We start from the raw sequence: 22,536 nt of genomic DNA on the forward strand, positions 1-22,536 counted from the left end.
CCAGGCTAGCCCCCTCCAGTCTGCTGTGCACTGTCCCATGTGTCGGCTACCAAGACAGCGTTACCTCCTAGAGGAGAGGCTCTGGGGTTTGGAGGCAGTGAAGGGGTGCTTTTCCCAAAAGAAAGTCATCCCTGGGAGTCTCTGTCCCGTGAGGAAGCGGTGAGTGTGTACCTCGGTGGAGGTGACCTTTTGAACCTGGGCTGAAGGTCACGGAGCTGGGTTCTACTGTGTAACCTCAGGCACTGCCCTTGGTCTCTTTGTTCCTGGAGCTAAAGGCAACTGCTCCAGATGCTCTAAAGGACTGTCAGAGTCTTATGTGACTTTGGAAAGAACTAAGAATATTGTTTTGGTTTTGCATTAAAATTCCTACTTCCATGTGTTGAGCATACCTGAGCTTTCAAATGACCATCCCCTGTTCCCCCCCCCCCCCCCACTTTCCCAGGAACCCTGAGTAAAAGAGGGAAAACTTGTCTTTTGAAAGTCAAGGAAATCCGATGGCACTGATTGCCCAGGTATTTATCTGAAATTATGTGGCTGGACCACGTGGCGATGCTGAGAACTCAATCCAGGGAGGGAACTCGGGCATGCTTATTTTGTAGGGAATAAAAATCTGAAATAGAAGGGTTGGGTTGAACCCTTTTGAAGAAAGAGCAGGTGAACAGAAAGATCAATACTCAGACACGAGAAACCCAGAGTGGCCGAAACAGGCAGTGCGCCCACCCTTGCAGAGGAAAGCTGTCCTTGCCCATGGAGAGGCCGATGTCCCTGTCTGAATGCCAGGTCTCATCCCTTCACTCTGTCCAGCTGACAGGGCAGCTTCTGATGACAGCTGAGCTTAACTGCTTCATTCACATGAGCCTGATCAATTGGCCCGTTGTATTTCTCATCAAAAATTAATAGACTACCTTTCTTGGTTATATATAGATCCTTATGAGTTTGACTAAAATTTGGCTGTAAAAAGTCATCTAATCAAAGTCAATTAAAAATATAAAGAAATATATCCTTCAAAAGAATTGGTTCTTACCATGCAGTGGTAACCACTAAGCACGGGTCTCACTGTTGTCGATGGTGGTAGTGTTGTGGTTGGTCTTTATGTTTGACTTTCACCTTCAGATCCCTGTGTTTCATAGATGCTAAACAACACAACTCCAGTCATGGGAAGTGTTTATTTTCAGAGGTGGGATGCCCTCTGCCACTTTCAACTTCTTGTTGACAACAAGATGCCCATCCTATCAACAACAGGGCATTAAGCCAGGCCACTTGTCCTTTTGGTATCTAGTGCTATTTTTGGCATGATTTTTAGACCCACGGAGAGAAAGGTCTTCTGTGAAAGTGATCATATCATTTTGAGTTCCTAGGTGTCCTTATTATCTTGACATGGACCAAAAAAACCTGACTTTAGCTATGTCAAATTGTCTATTGCTGATTTGTTACCAAATTAATGCCAAACACTAAGTAGCATTAGAATGGAAGAAATACTTTTTGCCGCAAAGCAGAGAATTCAGTCTTGGATAAAGAATGTTTTCGCAGTCTATGGAGAAAACTCATCTGTGTGAGTGTGTGTGTGTGTGTGTGTGTGTGTGTGTGTGTGTGTGTGTGTGTGTGTGGAGGAGGAGGAGAGAGGGAGAATGCTTCTAAAAAGAAAAATTCCTAATTTAAGTCCACTGCTTTCTTTTTCCCCCAATTAAAGTCAATCTGAAAGTCATTTATTTATTTTTATTTTTTTAACATCTTTATTGGAGTAGAATTGCTTTACAATGGTGTGTTAGTTTCTGCTGTATAACAAAGTGAATCAGCTATACGTATAGTATACATATATCCCCATATCCCCTCCCTCTTGCGTCTCCCTCCCACCCTCCCTATCCCACCCCTCTAGGTGGTCACAAAGCACCAAACTGATCTCCCTGTGCCTTGCGGCTGCTTCCCACTAGCTATCTATTTTACATTTGGTGGTGTATACATATCCATGCCACTCTCTCACTTCGTCCCAGCTTACCCTTTCCCCTCCCTGTGTCTACAGAGTGAAGTAAGTCAGAAAGAAAAAAACAAATACTGTATGCTAATACATATGTATGAAAATCACTTTAAATCATACATTTGTCATGAGAAGCCAGACCTGAAAAAAGACTCCTTTGAAAATAGAGGCCATTGCTACCAATGTAGTCGTCTCTAAAATCTGCGTGATACGTGAAATATTTTCGTAAAGAAATGGCAAAAAAACTTTTCCATCCAACTTCAAGGATTCTTCACTAGATGGAATCAGCCAGAGATGCAGGAATATATCTGCAGATGGAATCAGCCAGAGATGCAGGAATGTATCTGCAGAAGGAATCAGCCAGAGATGCAGAAATGTATCTGCAGATGGAATCAGCCAGAGATGCAGGAATATATCTGCAGAAGGAATCAGCCAGAGATGCAGGAATATATCTGCAGAAGGAATCAGCCAGAGATGCAGGAATATATCTCCAGAGGCTTTACCAGCAGGACCTGCTCTGGAAACCTGTGAGTTCTGCCAGCTTCCTACAGGTCCACAAAAGTGGCCCGTGGACTATGCAGGGGAGATGGTTAGGAAGCTTGAGGTAGAGACTCATCCTGATCATTCTCAAGCTGCTTCTCTTTTTTCTACAACAGGTTGAACTCTTTAAAGAGCCATGTTTTCAAAAAGTTATTTCTCGACCCCAGAAATTTTATACAATCGTAACCAAAAAAAAAGAAAATCGGCTAGCACTGATACAGCAGTTTCTAGGTCAGGTATTGTTCTTAGTGCTTTCCATATACCCCTCATCGAATACTTACAACATACCTATGATGTAAAGGCTCTTACTGGCCCTTTTACATATAGAAGCTCAGGCGTAGAGGGTATAGTGGCACAGCGAGTCAGTGGCAGAGCCAGCATCGCCCCCAGGTGCCCGGTTGCAGGGATGACTCTGCTAAGGGTGGGCGCACTGCCTGTTTCTGCCACTCTGGGCTTCTCTTGTCTGCATATTGACCTTTCTGTTCACCCCCGTCCTTCTTCAAAAGAATGAATGAGGAGCTCCAGGTCAAGAGGGCAGAGCAACTTTCTCTACTTTCAGGTGTTCTTAAGCCCCACCGATGAAACAGAAAATAAAATTTAACGCATAACCCACAAGGAGCAAAGAGAAGAAACATAAACAACAAAATTGTGAAAGTTGGAAAGCAAAGGGAGAGTGGGAAATGATGCAGCGCAAACATAAGACAGCTGAGTCCCACACCAAGCACTGACCTGGTTTCTCCTAACCCCTCCCCACCCGCCCCCAGAGTGGTCCTCAGCACTCAAGGCACAGGCAGTGCTCAGTTTAGACCGCATGGTGCTTCTCCTGGTTGGCTGTGGTCTCCACTCTGGTGTCTTAGCCCTTTAGAATATCACCTCTGATGAGAAGGCTTCGGCATGGGCCCCTCCAGCTGCTTTTGGAAAGTGGAAGAAAAACAAGGACCATTTGAAAATTAAGAAGCCATCAGAACCCCAGTTTTTCCTTGCCTACTCCCCTGAACACCAGAGGTTTATTTCTTGGCCAGGATAGAGCAGAGGCCCTCTGATAGAGGAACACTGGGACAGTTTAAGGTCTGAAACAGGGACAAAGAGTTGCTCACACTGGATGGAGAGACTTCCTTCTCTTTCCTTGTCCCAGACACGAGGCAGCTACGCTTCACCCACCGGGGTGGGGACCGAGGGATCCTTTCCAGAAGAAACTGACCAAGCCAGGTCCAGGGGATGCCAACCAGAGGAACCAAATGCCCCAGGCAAACCTTCCCTTCTCCTCAGAGCTTCCCATCAGCTCCTCAGTCCCAGGTTCCTAAATGTGGGCCCATGAGAAAGAACGTGATTGGACTGAAGAAACCTTCTCGCCTGAAAGATAGAAATCAAAGCAACAAACAGAAGCAGGTATTTTGGAGAAAATAGGGATCATAAGAGGAGAAGCAAGTGTTAGGACAAAGCCTCTTCTTAATATCCTCAGATAATATGTTACTCTCATGAGACAAAACAGAACAATACATACTATTTTTAATTTCAGAGAACAAAAAGCTCTTAGAAATGAAAAGTATGATAGAGATGGAACTCAATAGAAAAGTTTAAAGACAAAGGTGAGGACATTTTCCAGAAAATACAACAGAGACAGACAAAGAGATATGAAAAGTGGAAAAGAAGGTTGAGATAACAGAAGAGAGAAAAGACATGAAGATTTAGGGGCCCAGCTGAGAAATTTAGAAGCACATTTGGGAGTTAGCTAAATGTAATTTTTAATGATACAAATGAACTTATTTACAAAAGGGAAATAGATTCACAGACATAGAAAACAAACGTACAGTTACCAAAGGGGAAAGGTAAAAAACAGGGGAGGGATAAATTAGGAGTTTGGGATTAACACATAGTAGTGTGTACTACTATTTATAAAATAGATAAACAACAAAGACCTACTGTAGAGCACAGGGAACTAGACTCAATATCTTGTAATAACCTATAATGGAAAAGACTCTAAAAGAATATATATATGTGTACATACATCTGAATCACTTTGCTGGACACCTGAAACTAACACAACATTGTAAATCAACTGTATTTCAATAAAAAATTTTAAATAAATATAATTTTAAGCCCCTGTATCCACTGCATGTGGGAATCTCCTCTGCTTTCTTCCAGTTCACTCCCCGTCTACACAGCATCACGTCTCACCACATCCTTTCGTGGGTTAAACTCATCCTGGAGCCCTGTTGGCTACTAACCATGGAGCACAGCTCCGGAGCCAGGGCCACTTGAGTAGGAAAAATCCAGGCCACACTGCCCAGTCCTAACTGTGTCAGGTGCCGCCCAGGTGGGCCTGACTGTGGGCAGGCTGCTGGATTCCCTTCTCAGAGGAATGGCTCTTCTCTCTGCAAACTCAGCAACAGGAGTCACCCTCAGCACACCTCTGGGCTCGGCCTTCACGGTTTACACGTGGGCAGCCTGAGGGCACCGGGTGAGTGACGCCCTGAAGCCCCAGGGGACTGGACCAGTGTCTGAGAGTTGGAACCTCCTCCCAGGGCCTCCTCCCGCAAAACACACCTTGGAATAACAAGATTGTTTCAGGCCTGGTTCTCAAAAGAAGCCCTAGATTAGATAAAATGTCTGTGTTAAGCCTTTGAACTTGAAAGGGATGACAGACCAGATGGAGGGGCGAGTCTGTGATCAGCGGAGGAGGAGGTGGCGTCCTGGAACCAGCAGTGGAATCTTACAGAACAGAAAGAAGTTTCTCTGCAGGCTTCAGACATGTGGGCTGCTACTTCAGCCGAGCGTGGGGATGCTGAGGAGAGATGCAAAGGAGCTGGAACTCGTCTTCACCTGGGCCCTGCTTTGCTGATTAGCTGTAGAATCTGAATCGTTCCTGCTCCAAAGATAATTTTTCCTCTCTGTGTTCGGTACTATTCTGCTTTCTCATTTGTTGCTTTTCATTCCCTACCTGACCTGTTGGAGATTTAATGTTGTCTGGCTTCTCTGGGTTGTGCTTTATTGTTATTATTACTATTATCAATATACACAGTTCAATTGGTTTAAAATAATTCCGCAACGGGCCTCATCGGTGTCTTCAGATAACAGACCCAGCTCTCGGTCAGGAGCAACGTTCATCGGGGCCATGCGTACAGATCCCGGGAGCCCTGCCCCTACATGCATGTAGAACATGTGTGTGGTCAGGTCCTCAGGACTACACAGAGGTGCCGTGGCCACCCAGCCTTCCCAGGTGTTCATTCCAAGAGCCAGGGCCAGCCCACGCCATCAGTGTGTGATTCACTGCCATCAGTGAGATGCAGGGGTATTTAGCTGGGCCAGTTCTCAAGCTTTGGTTTATTTTGAAAACATCTGGAGAGCTAATAAGAATGCATATTTCTAGGATCTCTCCAGAATGAGGTATACTAGATATGATTCGGTCAGAATTGGTGGGGCGGGGCAGGGGGCAGAAAACCCAAAATAACAAAGGCTTTTACAAAGTAGAACTTGTTCTCTCGCACGTGAAAGTGCAGAGATGGGTGCCCGGCTGGTGCCCAGGGACCCCGGCCGCCATGTTGCCGCCCCAGCCTGGTGGCTTCCACATCGCGTCTCTTGGTGGCTGCTCCTGGCCTAGCGATCACATAGGACTCTCAGCCAGCAGGAAAGGACCAAGAGGAGAAGAGCATGCCTTCGTGCCCGTGGCCAGGGCCAGCTGTTGAGGGCCCAGGAGGGATTTTTTGAGGACAAAAAACGGGGAAAGGGTGACAACCCACTCTGCACAGCACACAGGGGTAGAGACCAAGAATCTGCCTCTTTCAGCAGCTTCCTCAGTAATCACGATGCAGGGATCTCTGGACCCGCTGCAGAAGCACTAACCAGCTCACTTGTACTCATAGCCACACACCAGCCTTTAGCCTGCTGAGCAGAATGCCAACAGTGCCTTACATAAAAAAACGAATTTATCTTCAACACCACCCAGGAAGTAAGTTTCATCGTCCTCATTACAAATGATTCCAATGACTTCTCCCAAATATTTGACAACTCAGATACCAACGTCTAACACATAGGTAGGTAAGGTAGGAAAGAGTAAAAGGAGGCATTCAGAGAGAGAAGGGGACGGGGAGGAGAGGGGAAGAGAGCGGATACAGGGGAAGAAGAGCAGGGGCGAGAAAGAGGTATCATTTCAGAGCGGTTGGGGGACGCCCCCAACGACCGGCTCCCGACGGCCCACGCCCTGTCCTGCGCAGGGCACTGTGGCTCATCTGTGTGTGGAGAAATACTTGGCCTTTGGGGAGTTCTCACCTTTCCTAACTGTCTCTGCCCGTTTAGAAGGGTCAGCTGGGCCAGTGGGGAGGGGAGGGAGGCTTTACTTTCATAGATGCAAGTTCAAGGTCTGTACCTTTCAAATGACACCATGAAGATCACTTTGTCCCAACCATCTTAACTGCCCCCCATGCGATATGTTGTTCTTATTTTCCATGTACTCATGTTGGAAGTTCCAGTTACTATGACTGAATATCAAACTACCCCAAAACTTGGGGGTTTAAATCTGACATTTACTGGGCTCACAAGCCTGCCGTTTGCACGGGGCTGGGGCGACCAGCGCGTCTCTGCTTTGCGCTGCGGTGTCAGCTGGGGCGGCTCCTCAGGAGGCTCGCTCCCTCCCGTGCCTGGTGGCGATGGCTGTCAGCTGAGACCTCGGCTGGGTCTGTCACCTAAAACACCTCGATGTGGTCTCTCCATGTGGCCTGGGCCCCCTTGCAACGTGGTGGCTGGTTCCACAGGCGAATTTCCCAAGAAAGAGAACCTGCGGCCTGCAGTACTGCCTCGTGACTCAGCCCCAGGAGTCTCATTTCTGCTGCGTTCGACTCTGGTGCAGTCAAAAGCACTGCCCAGTTTCAAGGATATAAACTCCATCTTTGGATGGAAAGTGCCAAGGTTTTGAAAAAGCATTTGGGACCAGAAATACTGTTGTGGCCATGTTGGGAAAACCCCATTTGCCACACAAGCTGAAAAGCTTTGCTGAGTTTTCTTTCTATGGTTTATATGGCTGTATTCAAAATATATATGTATATATAATATGCATTTTTTAACTGCACCTGCACACTTTGTCCTAAAATTCAGATCTGGACTTTCTTGAAGACCGTGGACAGAGTGTATTGTAACAGAGCCCTGCTCTCATTGTATGAAAGGTAGGCTTCCTTAACTTTCTGCAAGCTTAGATGTAAGAAATATTTAAAGTTCCTTAATAAGTAAGACTCGTAGCCTCCCATCCAGATATGTACGGTCTACATTTAAATAGTATGACTTTTTACTGCCTAAACCATTCATGGCAAATGTCCCAACTGTCTACCATTTCTACTGAATATCCGATCTCTTCTTGGAAGAGATGCTTGAATGGAAAAATATAAATTGTTTATGAAAGCCTTTAAGAAATAGTAGAAACAAATGTCTTAAGTATAGGAGTAGGAAAATGTGACTTTCTCCCCATATCTGTGATAATACTTGCTAGTGATAGTAAGAGTGTTTGGGACCCTGTGGATTCATGAGAGTTCATAATGAAACTGTAACTTCCAGAGTCCCCAAGTTTTAACACTCCAGTCTGCTCATCTGTTTTTTTATTCTGTTGAAATGTTGGCAGTTTTTCAGCCTAGCTAATGTTTCATCAATTGCTAGATGCCAGAAACTTGAAGGGACCTTATCATTAATGAACCCCATCTTATTCCAAGACTTCATAGAACCGTTCGTGCTCTTTAGGGAAATTCCGCACACGATGTGCGTTTCCTCCTCGAACACTGTGAGCTGATAAAGGGGTATCGACCGCCCTGCTTCCTCCTGAACAGAATGGGGATAAGCGACTCTCAGGAGTCACTGACTCAGTGGTGAGCAGCTCCCTCCAGACCCTCGTCTCCATCACACGCTGCCTTGCTGTGCTGTGTGCAACCGATTTTCATCCATCAACTACAAGGGTTGGTCTTCGGTACCAACTTTGCTTCTAAACCATGGAAGAAAGCTTTCAAATAGCTGAGGAGTTTTAAGGTTTTGATTACTTGTCTTTTACACCATTTATGTTCGCTGAAACCACATCTTGGATAAAAGAGTTCCGAGCAATTTGTTCTTTGGACCAATGATAGCAGATTCTCCCAAAGTTGGAGATTATGCCCATGAGTTGGCGGAGAGGGTGAAAAGGCAGCAGGAAAGGACAGAGAGGAAATGCAGACCCTCTGAGTGGAAGAAAGGCAGAGAGCACTGTTGTGAATTGGCTACGCTCATGTCGATCCACTTCCTTAAAGAGCTTCTCCTGTTCCTCTCAAAATTCCTGTTTTCCCCAGTCTACAAGGCTGGGATCTCATTTCACTCCTGACACAGACCAAGAAGCAATCACCGACTTCCTTGAAGCCTGTGTTTCCAGGCAGCCCTTCTTCAGTTGTTTTTTTCTGTCCTGGGACTTTACTAAAAGGCAGGAACAAAAAAGCCCTTAAAATGATCAAACACTTTTTTTTAAATTTTATTGAAGTATAGTTGATTTACAATGTTGTGTTAATTTCTGCTGTATAGCAAAGTGACTCAGTTATACACATATATATTCTTTTCCGTTATGGTTTATTACATGATATTGAATATAGTTCCCTGTGCTATATGGTAGGACCTTGCTGTTTATCCATTCTATATATAATAGCTTACATCTGCTCATCCCAAACTCCCAGTCCATCCCTCCCCGACTCCCACCCTCTTTGGCAGCCACAAGTCTGTTCTCTATGTCTGTGAGTCTGTTTCTGTTTCGTAGATAAGTTCATTTGTGTTGTATATTAGATTCCACATGTAAGTGATATCGTGTGGTATTTGTCCTTCCCTTTCTTACTTCACTTAGTATGATAATCTCTAGGTCCATCCATGTTGCTGCAAATGGCATTATTTCCTTCTTTTTATGCTTGAGTAATATTCCATTGTAGACATACACCACATCTTCTTTATCCATTCATCTTGTCAATGGACATTTAAGTTGTTTCCATGTCGTGGCTATTGTAAATAGTGCTGCATGTATCTTTTCAAATTAGAGTTTTTGTCTTTTCTGGATATACGCACAGGAGTGGGATTGCTGGATCATATGCAACTCTATTTTTAGTTTTTTGAGGAACCTTCATACTGTTTTCCATAGTCGTTGCACCAATTTACATTCCCGCCAACAATATAGGAAGGCTCCCTTTTCTCCACACCCTTTGAAACATTTATTATTCATAGACTTTTTAATGATGGCCATTCTGACCGGTGTGAGGTGGTACCTCACTGTAGTTTTGATTTGCATTTCTCTGATTATTAGCAATGTTGAGCATCTTTTCATGTGCCTATTGGCCATCTGTATGTCTTCTTCAGAGAAATGTCTATTTAGGTCTTCTGCCCATTTTTCAATTGGGTTTTTTGTTGTTGTTGTTATTGAGTTGTATGCGCTGTTCATACGTTTTGCAAATTAAGCCCTTGTCGGTCGCATCATTTGCAAATATTTCCTACCAGTCCATAGTTTGTCTTTTTGTTTTGTTAATAGTTTCCTCTGCTGTGTAAAAGCTTTAAGTTTGATTAGGTGCCATTTGTTTATTTTTGCTTTCCTTTCTATTGCTTTGGGAGACTGACCTAAGAAAACATTGATAAGATTTATGTTAGAGAATGTTTTTGCCTATGCTCTCTTCTAGGAGTTTTATGCTGTCGTGTATTATGTTTAAATCTTGAAGCCATTTTGAGTTTATTTTTGTGCATGGTGTGAGGGTGTGTTCTAACTTCATTGATTTACATTCAGCTGTCCAACTTTCCCAGCACCACTTGCTGAAGAGACTGTCTTTTCTCCATTGTATATTCTTGCCTCCTTTGTCGTAGATTAATTGTCCAGAGGTATGTGGGTTTATTTCTGGGCTCTCTATTCTGCTCCATTGATCCATATGTCTGTTTTTATGCCAATACCACACTGTCAAAAACTTGCTTTTTATGCTGTATGGTGTAAGGTGGAACCTCTAAGAAGGTAAACAAATAGGTGGAAGAAAGCCGAGTGTGACACTGATCATTACAGAGGAGTTAACTCAGATGCCCAGGCTGGCACAGCTCACTGTGAACCCAAAGGGTATCTACACTGGCACCCCACCTGCAGAAGATTACCTGAACCCAAAGGTGCCTGAGAGTGCCGAGAGCTTTAGACCACACAGACTTTGGCAAAGCCTTGAACAAATGAATTATGCCCACCTCTCCCATCTCCCACCTCTTCCACCATCAGCAACAGTAACATCATAGCAGTCACACCTCTGCCCTGATTTCCAGGACCCAGGTGCTAGATCTGCTCACTTAAACCTCACAGTAACCCCATGGGAAATGACCCCATCTCACAGAGAAGAAAATAGAAGCTCAGAGAGGTTAAAGGCCACACAGCTTATAAGTGGAGATACTGGAATTCCAGCCCATGTCTGAATCCAAAGGCCACATTCTCTCCTACTCAGAACGGCACAGAGTTAAGGCATTGCTTCCAAAGAGCCCCTTTTGTAATTTCACCTGAGAGCATGTGACATGTGTCATCACGTCGACTGCATGTCTACTCTGAGAGAGCAGCGCCTGGAGGAAAGGGGCCAAGAACAGGCATGTGGTGATGTAGGAAAAAAGAAGATGGGAAGTTCTGGGTTGTGCAAGGCGTGTAGCGTGAGCAGCCTTACGTGGCACCATGGGGTGGGGGGGGGACCTTCTCTGAGCAGCAGAGGGTGATGCCGAAAACTCACCCTTTGTGCACTGGTGCCAAATCGAACCTTGGAGACAGAGTTGTGGGTGAAGTGGAAGAGAACAGCTTTATTGCTTTGCCAGGCAAAGGAGGACACAGCAGGCGTGTGCCTCTCAAAACCGTGTGCCCCAGCCTGGGAGGATTTGGTGAGGAGTTTTATAGCATTGGGTTAAAGGTAGGGTTGCTGATAAGGATGGGGTGTGTGCAGGGCCTGTGCTCCTTTAATCTGGCCTCAGGGGGTCTCCTGATGAGCTTCTCTGGTTCTCAAGTTCATCAAACTGTGACCTCTGGAATGAAGAACGCTTCATCAAGTAGTTAACATCTTCTATTTGTTGGGGGTTTAGTTCTGTAGAAGAGCTCAAAGATATTGTTCTGTGTATCCCTTGAGGGGAACCAGGACCTGCCCCAAGGCCGCACTACTGTCTTGTAGCTGCTCCTCCCTTGTATTCTGCACCCCCTCCCTTCCCTGATTAGCAACTGTTTGAATCTGCCCTTTGGAACTCAGGGAAGGTCATGGAGGCTGGAATCTGTTCCCCACAAACAAGAATCAGGGGACACAGAAAGGCTTTCGTGCCCAGGAGCCCCATAGGATCCTGCTTGGTTTCAAGGAGAGGGCTTTCTGGAAGGATTGGAGGCCAAGCTGAGAGGCACCCAGAACCTAGCTGGTTAATTTTGACCAGGGCTGGCTCCTTTAGTTTGGTTAACCAAACACGCACTCGTCCCTGGGTGTGGTGGGGCAAAGGACAGCGGGGTGGCCTCCTTAGTCCTGCAGGCTTCTCTCCACTTCCATCCAGTGCATCAGCCTGTGGGCTCAGGCTTGCTGCTGCTGTTGCCATCTTTGAGATCATCCACCCTTTCCAGGGAGGAGGCATGGGAATTCCAATTCAGGGAACGCATCTGGAGGAAACATTAGAGCATGAAGCCTTGGCACTAGGTCGTTAGCCGAACAGAAATAACCTTGAACCTAGATTCTGCACATGAGGCTTGATGCCCTGGAGCAGACACAGTGAGGACTCCTCCTCCCTTTCCCCCTCCCACTCCGCCTTCCCCTGTCTTTCTTCCTCCCCCCTCCCCCCTCCTCTCCTTCCCTCCTCCTTTTTTCCCTCCTCCCACTTCTCTCCCTCCTCCTTTTCCTCCTCTTTTCTGTTCTTCCTGTTTTCCTCCTCTTCTTCTTTCCTTTCTCTTACCCCTCCCCCTCCCTCTCTTCCTACCCCCTTCCTCCTCCTGCCCTCCCCCTCCTCCTCTCCCCTTCCCACTTCCTGTCCCAGCTTTATTGAGCTGTAACTCACATACTCTACAACTCATCCATGTAAATTGTATGATTCAGTGGTATTTTGTGTATTCCCAGAGTTGTGCAGCCATCACCTCCATCAGTTGTAGAATGCTTCCTCACCCCCAGAATACACTTCAAGACTTGACTAAGGCTCCAGACCCCTCTCCACCCCTCCCCACCTCCTCCTTGAACAGATCTAGACACTGGGTATACAGTGACAAATAAGACACAAGTCTCCTTTTATTTAAAAAAAAATCTTTCTGCGTCACTTTCTTTAGTACTTGTAGTTGTGACCATGTATGTTAAAGTATCCCTGTAGATGGGGTGGGGGATAAATCATGAATATTTCAGAGCAAGCCTCCCCTGAGTCACTCTTTCCGTGGGTAGAGCATCTCTGCCTCAAAAGTTCTATATCCAGATCTTTCACGAGGAAAGGAACTTCTGATACACCATAGACACAGAAACAAATTAAAATGAATAGTAGGTTATGTACTCAAATGTTGGCCAATCAGGAAGGGTTTTTGCCTATAAGGATTCCTGCCCTCAAGAATTTAACTGTGTAATTTAAGATACACATAAAAAAATGATAATGCAAATCTTTAAGTGCTGTATCAGCTTACAGTATTACTGACCATCAACAATGGTGATTAGACTAGATCCCATTTGTTCATCCATCCATCCATCTATTCATTATTCAGTCAATACATATGGATATCTGCAATGTGTCAGACACTATTCCAGGACTAGGAGTGTATCTTATATTTTTATATTACCCACCATGCAAAGCACATAGGAAGACTCAGAAAACACTTATCATTTAATATTGAAAATGATATTTTGGGGGACTTCCGTGGTGGCCCAGTGGTTAAGACTCCACGCCCCACTGCAGGGGGGCACGGGTTCAATCCCTGGTTGGGGAACTAAGATCCCGCATGCTGCACAGTGCGGCCAAAGAAAAAAAAGAAAATTCTATTTTTTGATGTCTTTCGCCACGAAAGTTTAGGAGCCAAAAAAGTAAATTTTTGCTTTTCTTTTCCAAATGCTGTTTTTTGGGGGAAGCTTTTCGATCCCCTGAACTAGCCTCAGAAGATAAATGAGTAAACTTCACTACATTAATTTACTTTTCAAAATTCATCATGATTTATGCCCTATTTTGTTTATTGCTCAAATAAGCAAAATGAGAACTGATTGCATGATTATTTTCAGATGTAATAAGTCCAGACAATTTTATTCTTCCTTAATCATTTTTTTTTTTAACCGATCCATCTTCACCCTGGAGATGATTCATCACAGAGCTTACCATAGATTGTTTAAAATAAATAAGTAAATAAAAAGACAGAAAAATGGGGGGAGGGCACCAACGAACCCCAAAATAAATACACAGCTTCATGCATTTTCTTTCTTATTCACACACACACACACACACACACACACACCCTTCAGAATAATCCAGTCCATGATGGAAAATCATTTGATGACAATGAACCAGGTCTTGGGCTCCAGGCAGAGAGCACTGCGAGTGGTCCTCCACGTGTGAAGTCGGCATCCAGGCCCCTCTGATGGAGAAGCTTCCTCCACAGGGAGCCACATGAAAGCACAGAGGTCAGCGGATAAAGCTTCCTTGGGTTTACTTGGGTCTCTCTGAGGGTCTTTCTACTTTGTTCCTCAGTCAGTTCGAGAATTTTTTTCCCTTTGACCAAAACAGGAGATTAATCTTCAAACAAAAGTTGATCAGCTCTGTGTCCTTGAGCATATCACTTACCACTCAGGGCTTCAGTTTCCCTGAGAAATGAAACGTTGTTAGTTTCCTGGGGCTGCAGTAACAAATTACCACAAACCCAGTGGCTTAAAACAACAGAAATCTATTTTCTCCCAGTTCTGGAAGCCAGAGGTCCGCAATCAGGGTGTCAGCGAGGTCATGCTCCCTCTGACACCTGTAGGGGCCCCATCTCACCCCCTCCCGCTTCTGGGGGTGCACTCAGTCCTCGGTGCTCCTGGCTTTGGGCGCGTCGCTCTGATCTCTGCTTCCATCATCACGTGGCCTCTCCCTCTGTGTCTTTTCTTCTTCTTATGAAGACTCCAGATGCTGGATTTGGGTTAGCCTCCCCTCCTTTCCAAGAATGACCTTATTTTAATGTGATGACACCTGCCAAGACCCTGTTTGCAAATAAGGTCTTATTCACAAGTACTGTGTGTCAGGACTCAGTATATCTTTCGTGGGGACAGAATTTGACCCACAACATATAGCTTTGGCTACTTGACCTCTAAGATGCCTGCAGCAGGTTCCTAGCTTGCATGACTTGGGGGACTGTGGTGTCAGCACCAGAGGAGGGGGCAGAAGGGGCTTCGTTTCATTCACGTCAGCGCTGAGGACTAGTGGGATGTCTATGTGCAGACACCCTGTACGTCGACTGAGGTTTGGGGGGAGACCCAGGCTGGGGTGCAGTGTTGGTGCTCCTCAGAGTAGGAACTGAGGTTGACCGTGAAGGAATCACCAGGGTGGGGAGTGCGGAACGGGAGGAGAAGGTGCGGCTGGTGGAACCCAGGACACTCACAGTGAAGGAGTAGGCAGAGGAAGAAGAGGCCACAGAAGGAGAATTTGGCAACTCGATGGTGATGGGAGATCTCAAGAGCAGCTTCAGCCCCTCAGTGAGACGGAAGCCACATTCCACTAGGTTGAGGATGGGGTCGGAGGTCAGAAAACGGCCCCGAATGGGACCTACTGCCCACTGAGGTCCGGGAAAGAAGGCAAGGGGGTGGATCGTAAGTGGATGGAGATGCCGCGTCAGGTTAGGTGTGTTTTGTTTGTTCCTGCATTATGTGTCTTTTGTACATAGATGGGAAGGTGCCCCCGTGGAAAGGAGTAAGGAGGAGGTAGAGGATGAAGGTAGAAAGTGCAGATGGAGCAAGTCCTAGGGAGGCTGGGGCTGCATAAACGTGACTCCACAGAAAAGGGAGCTCCTATACTGGGTGGGAGTGAAGAACAGTGTGGAGGGTCCTCAGAAAACTGAAAATAGAGCTACCATAGGATCCAGCAATCCACGCCTGGGCATATATCCGGACAAAAATTATAATTTAAAAAGACACATGCACCCCTATGTTCATAGCAGTGCTATTCACAATTGCCAAGACATGGAAGCAACCTAAATGTCCATCAACAGATGAATGGATAAAGAAGATGTGGTACATATATACGGTGGAATATTACTCAGTCATAGAAAAGAATGAAATAATGCTATTTGCAGCAACATGGATGGACCTAGAGGCTATCATACTAAGTGAAGTCAGACAGAGAAAGACAAATACCATAGGATATCACTTATATGTGGAATCTAAAATATGACACAAATGAACATATCTGTGAAAAGAAACAGACTCACAGACGTAGAGAACAGACTTGTAGTTGCCAACGGGGGTGGAGTGGGGGAGGGAGGATTGGGAGTTTGGGATGAGCAGATGCGAACTATTATCTGTAGGACGGATAAACAACAAGGCCCTACTGTAGAGCACAGGGAACCGTATTCAGTATCCCGTGATAAACCATCATAGAAAAGAATACGAAAAAGAAAATGTAAATATATGTATAACTGAACCACTTTGCTATACAGCAGAAATTAACACGACATTGTATATCAACTATACTTTAATAAAATAATTTTTTTTAAAAAGTTACCTACAGAAACACACAGGGGACCTTAAATGCATATTGCTAAGTGAAAGAAGCCAATCTGAAGAGGCTACACTCTGTATGATTCCAACTCGATGACATTCTAGAAAAGGCAAGACTATGGAGACAGTAAAAAAAAAAATTCAGTGATTTCCAGGGGCTGTGGGGGGCAGGGGGAAGGATGAGTAGGTGGAGCACAGGGGATTCGTACAGCAGTGAGACTCTTCTGACCCTGTGACTGTGGATACATGACATTGTACATTTGTCAAGACCCATAGAGCACACGAGGCTGAGAGTGAACCCTAATGTGAACTATAGAATTTAGTTAATAATAATGTATTGATATTGGTGTGTCAGTTGTCACAAATGTACCACACTAGTGCAAGAAGTTTGTAAGTCGGGAAACTGATGCCAGGAGAGAGGGGACATATGGGAACTCTGTAGTTTCTGCTCAGTTTTCCTGTAAACCTACAACTGCCCTGGAAAATAAGTGTTAATTTTCAAAAATAACTAATAAAAATAAATAATAAAGGTTTACCAAGAAGGTAAGTGGGAAGGAAAGGATTTGATGGTTCTAGGCTGGAATGGAAAAGGAGGTACAGAGGAGGAGCTGGCTTAGACAGGAGAGGGGATGCCTCATCCTCGGACGCTGGAGTGAGGATGGACGGGTACCTACATGTGTGGGCAGAGGGGACGCCACTGCCTCTGGTAGCAGGGAGCTGGGGTGCCAGCTGAGCCTTCCTGGAAGCAAAGGCCTTACTCTTACCTACATTAAGAGTGAGGCCTATGAAAGACCAAAGGGCAGCAGCAGGATTGGGAGGAAAAAGCTTCAGGCCGCGAAGCAAACATGGCAGCTGCAAGGCTGGGAAAAGGAGAAGAAGCCGGATTGGGCCTCAGACTCCTGCATGTCTGACCACCTGGGACAACCCAATGGGGAGCTCAGAGCAAAGACTGCCCATCGAGGACCCTTAAATTGGTGAAAGTATCAGGCTCCAGTGCCCTGGCCATGATCGATCGTGGGCTGGGGGCTGCCCAAGGTGAGCATGGCCTGGCTTGAAAGCTGAAGCCGACTCCTGATGTGAGCAGCTGGGAGCCGAGCCACAGGTTCTTCCTGGAAGGTGATCAGAACCGGGGGCCCCTTCCTGTCTGCCCCACAGGTGGGCCTCTGCTCAGAGGCAGTAGATAAAAGGGGATGTGAAGAGAGCAGCAAAAGATTGGAGTTGTTGAGAAGAACATGCCCACCCAAGACTTGGTTGTAAGGACGATGACGGGAAGGGTTGGAGACTCCAGCTGGCTCCGAGCTTTTCTCTGCTGCTTCCAATGGTCTATGAAGGAGGTAGATTGAACATAAAGCCAAGTTGGGTGTTTGCTAGGCTTGTGAGAGGGGAGCCATTCAGTGGGAGATTTGAGCAGAGGATGAATGACCATCAAGTGGATCATTGGAGGGGGAGTTGGAAGAGATAAGGCTGAAAGGCGCTTTTAACATGAAAGCGAAATAATCCGACCCAGTCGCAGGCAGATGCCAAAACACAGGCTTATTTCATAGAAACAAATGAGGAAGACATGGTTGAGAGCTGACTTCTCTATACCCAAGTTCCCACCTAATACAGAAGCGTAGGACATGCGCTGGCTTGCTGGGTCCTGTGGAGTAAATTTGTCCCTATAGATGGTGGATGATTGTGCCTCTGCTTAGAATTACACCTAGATAGTGGTGCATGGTTGACTTGAGTATTTAGCAGTTTACCCATGAGTAAACAAACGGGCATTTTTCAAGTATCTACTAGGTAAGCGCTGTGCTACCTGGTTTCAGTATCTATCATGTAATACAGTATACTATTGAGTCATGTGATCTGTGGTCACGTGTGATCAGCCCCAGCACATGCTCTGTGCCTCGGGAAGCTGGCACTCGGCCGCTAGACTTATGATCCCCAGTCTGTGGTTCTTCCTATTACTGTGCTACCTCCACATTGGGGACACTCGTCTGATGTATTGGTGATGAGCAGAGGGAAATGTGCATTGTCTCTAGAGAGGGTGTAAAGGTCTCCTGTGTGCAGGGGAGCAGAGGTCATAAAGCTGGAAGGTGTGCATGGCCGGGTGCTCACCCAACTTTCTGAGACACTTGATCCACTGGAGGTACCCTTTCCAGGTAGCATTTATGGAAATTGACGCTCGTTAGATTAAAGAGAAGTTAGTCTACTGTTCCTGAATATCCTAGATACCTGCTAGAAACCATAATCTAACAAACTGAATTTCAATACTAAGTAAGGCTGTTCCTTTCTGATCTCTTACCGTGTCCTCTGTGCTTGGAAAATTCTAAATCAGCTCAGGCCAGGTGAATTCATTAGACCTTCAAATCTGCAAAAGGTCTTTTACTCAGGGCCACCCCCATAACCCCTCCATCCTTACTTATTTGCTTATGCAAATGTGTGTGTTGATACTGTCTAGATATGGAAGTAATTTTTTTTTTCAATTCAATATCGAGATTACAGTATGTTGGGAGGGGAATTCTCTAACTGTTCTTTATTTCCTATAATAATGTTTACGACCAATGAGACATAAGCTATTAAAATTCTTTGGAATTTTTTAGCTTTCTATTTTGAAGAATTTTGGGTGAAGAAAAGTTGCAAAAATAGTACAAAGAATTCTCTTCTATTCCTCAACCCACTTCTCCTACTGTCAGTGTATTTTATAATGACAAGAACAGAAAATTAACATTGGTACAGTATTATTCACTCAATTACAAACCTTATTTGCATTTGCCCAGTTTTTCTACCAGTGTCCTTTTTCTGTCTCAGGATCGCACATTCCTGTAGATGTTACTTCCCCTCAGTCCCCTCCAGGCGATGACGTTTCCTCAGTCTTTCCTTGTCTTTCATGGAAAGAAAGATCACTTTTGAAGATCACAGGTCAGCTGTTTTGGTGAGCGCCTCCATTTGGGTCTGTCTGAAGTTTTCTCATGATTGGAGTAAGGCGATGCATTTTTGGCAAAAATACTGTTACCGAGCCACCCAAGTTGGTCCCCAACAGGGGTCTCCTGCGTGGTGTCGCTGGAGCCAGTAGAAGGGGACGAAGCTCAGTTCAGAGGCAGAGGGAAGCTTTGTTCTCTGAGCGAAGAACGGCTCGGGCTCTAGAGCACGCGCTCTCTGCCCTCAGGCCAGGGCGGGGCTGCTCTATAGGGTCTGGCCGGGGGAGGGGGACACGGCCCGCTGCCGCCATCTTGAATCACGGTGTTGTGAGCGGCGTCCGTGCACAGGGCCCTGGGCCGAGGTGTCGGGTGCAGCCGTTTTGCGTCAGAAACTCGGGTCTGAGCAGCGAGGCCTCTGCACGCGACCCGCTGTGAGCAAGTGGAACTAGACTAAGCACAGAGGAAGAAAAGGTTAGACTTAGGACCCAGATTCTGTTTTCATTCTCCGGGAATCGTTGACGGGGTTTGCCGGTGACGATACCATATGTAGGATGTTGTCTCTCAGTGCATCTTGCTAAAGGTTCGTGATGTTGATGTGTTTCACTTCTGGGGGTGTTGAGCGGATCTCCGGGTTGAGTTGCTGTCTGCCAGGCTTCTCCCTGCACGGTTGCCATCTTCTTCCCCTTTGTGGTTGGAAAGTATCCTGTGACTGTGCAGATCTTGTTTCTCTTCAGACTTTCACCCACTGATTTTAGCATATCTCGGTGGATCTTGTCTGCAGGGTTCATCACTGTGGTGTCCGACCAAGGGTGATGCTCCGACCTTCTCCCCTTGGAATTGATTGGAATTGATTGATTGATTGGAATTCTCTTGTGAGGAAGAGTTGGCTCTCCTCCCCCACTTAGTTATATATTGGATTATTTATTTATATTAGTAAGGATTCATGAATATTTGTTTTATTCTATGGGTTAATCCAGTATTATCATTATTTTTTTTGCTCAAATTATTCCAGCTTTGGCCGTGAGAGATCCCTGTAAGTGAGGTTCTGCCTTCTGTTAACAAGCTCTACCTTTTTTGAGTATTTCCTTACTTTCTGGCCCATAAGATGTTTCAGACTCATCCTGCATTTTTCTTGTGCTAGCCTGCATAAATTTCTTCTCCTAGGAGCACTATTTTATTTATTTATTTTTTAATTGGAAGATGGTGCTGAGAGAGCAACATGTGAGCCCACTGGGTGGGCTCGTTGTTACTGGTGGTTATTGGATCTGGTCTTCTCTATGAACAGAGCAAGGACATGTATGTATGTGTACTAACCTGTGGACTCACATATCTGGATTTTGGATCTATCTGTATGTATGTGTATGGATGTATAGGTGAGAAATGATATCAGTGTAGTTTCAATTTGTATTTCTCTAATTTTGCCTGTGTTTGAGTACTTTTTAATACATTTGAGGACCATTTTTCTGTATTTGTGAATTATCTGTTCATGTGTTTTTCTTATTTTTTTGTTTTGGTCTTTTATGACCTCCATATTTTAGAGTTACTAATGTAATAGGGATATTAGCCATTTTTCCATGGTATTTGTTATTAATATTTTCTTCCAATTTTCTATTGTTTGTGGGTTTTTGTCATGCAAAACATTTTTAATATTTATGTTAAGTCTACCCCTCTTTTATTTTATCACTTCTGGATTTTGAGTCATCCTTAGAAAGCCTTTCCCTCCACAAGGTTAGAGAGGAAATCACCTATGTTTACGAAAATACTTTGAAATATTAAAAACATACAAATGGTAGGATTTGTTTAAATTATTTGGAAGCTGGAAGGTTAGACGCCCTTCCTCTTCTAACTGCCTGGGGACCAGCCTTCCCAGCCAACTCCTCTTGTCATGGTCACCCCTTACTCCATACCTTATCACCCACCTTCAGGCTTCCCTGGTTTCTCCAGACCCATCTCCATGCCATCTAAAACTACCCTGGGGCTTTGCAGACTATCTTGTCTTCCCTGACACTTTTTACTCTGAAATGTATTCTGCCTTGCCCTGACAGTATTGTTAAACATTTACGTTAGAATTTTCTACTGATTTAAGCTCTGAATCAGCACGTCCTTACCCGTTTCACCTCCCTTCCCTTCTTGCTTCATCTTGGTTCAAGCAACTCCTAAAATTCACCAAAGACCACTCAACCCTAGTCTCTCTGTAGTTGAATGAGCACATTCATAGCTGTGTCTTCTGCACAAGAAGCACCATAGCCGGGTGGTAGGGAGCTCCCCTGACAGAGCCTGGCCTCTCCAGCAGGACACAGGGAGAGGCAGCATCCGAAAGAAACACAGACGTCAGTCTTTCCTACACGGGAGCACAGTGGTAGCTACAAAATATGCTGAAATATGTAATATCTATAAAAGTGTTGTTTTCTTTTTCGTTATGACTTTTATTCATTATTACTTTTATTTAAGTACATAGACAGGATTTTTTTTAGCATGGTGTTTTGCATATCAGTAAATTAAGAATGAAAAGCATAAGTGATGTTTGAAAGAAAAAAATCCTTCTCCCATGCTTCCTCTCACTCCCTCTCACCTCAGTGTCTCTCTGTCTCTCTGTCCCTCCCTCCCTCCCTTCTTATCAACACAAACCAAAGGGTGGACTCTGTCCTGAGACCACCGGTTTTAAAAGGTCAGAATGACCTGCTTGGGAAAAAACCTATCTGCCAGGAAAGCCAACGATGGAAATACGAGTTGTGGGGACTTATTACTGCATAGCTATGCGCTTTCATTTTTAATTTTGACTGTTATGGATATTTTAAAAGCTGATCTACAGACCTCTCTGCATGTTCTCTCTTGATGAATATTTACTATTGAAGTTAAGCAGTGATGGACCTATTGCAGGTTCATGTAAATTTTATATGCATATATAAATATATATAAATATATAATTTTATCTATCTATCTGTTTATCTGAAGAAATCTAATGGAGGCTGAAATGAGACATTTTATTTAATAACACAAGCTCCTGAAATTGATTCAGTGGAAGAAAAAGGAGTACGTTTCAGCTGGAGGATAATATTACAGCATCTTAAATGCTTGTTTCCCACCATTTTTCTTTGCTTGTTTGTTTTCTTTCAGGGATCCTCAAAGTCTAGATCCACCAGAAGTCAGCAACGCAAAACTTCAGTATGCAGGATGGGGCCCCAAGGGTCAACAGCTGGTAAGCACGTCGCTTTCAGTGACCAACTTTCTGTGTTGAAGTTTCCGTTTTATACACTGAATGTATCTCACTATACTCAGAATCTGTGTTTGTGTGAATTTAAGTTTTGAAAAAGTCCCCAGAACATCTGCAGATGTAAATGGCCATTTCTTTTGCTTGAGAACAGTCTTGCAATTGGGAGAGCATATGCCTTGGTTCTGGTACCCTTTATCCTTAAAGCAGTCCCTGACTGGAGCTGTGTGTGTATGGACTATAGAC

At 45.0% G+C, this 22,536-nt stretch overlaps 1 protein-coding gene across 1 annotated transcript in view; it reads left to right on the forward strand.

Moving 5' to 3' along the window:
* The window catches only part of DPP6 (dipeptidyl peptidase like 6), a 541,522-nt gene that overhangs the window by 317,766 nt on the left and 201,220 nt on the right, over positions 1-22,536 (forward strand). The window contains exon 7 of the mRNA XM_024739199.1: positions 22,197-22,278. Within this exon, the coding sequence (XP_024594967.1) occupies positions 22,197-22,278 (82 nt within the window). The remainder of the gene's footprint in view (positions 1-22,196; positions 22,279-22,536) is intronic.

Source organism: Neophocaena asiaeorientalis, unplaced genomic scaffold (assembly GCF_003031525.2).
Source record: "Neophocaena asiaeorientalis asiaeorientalis breed wild unplaced genomic scaffold, Neophocaena_asiaeorientalis_V1.1 scaffold145, whole genome shotgun sequence".
NCBI lineage: Eukaryota > Metazoa > Chordata > Mammalia > Artiodactyla > Phocoenidae > Neophocaena > Neophocaena asiaeorientalis.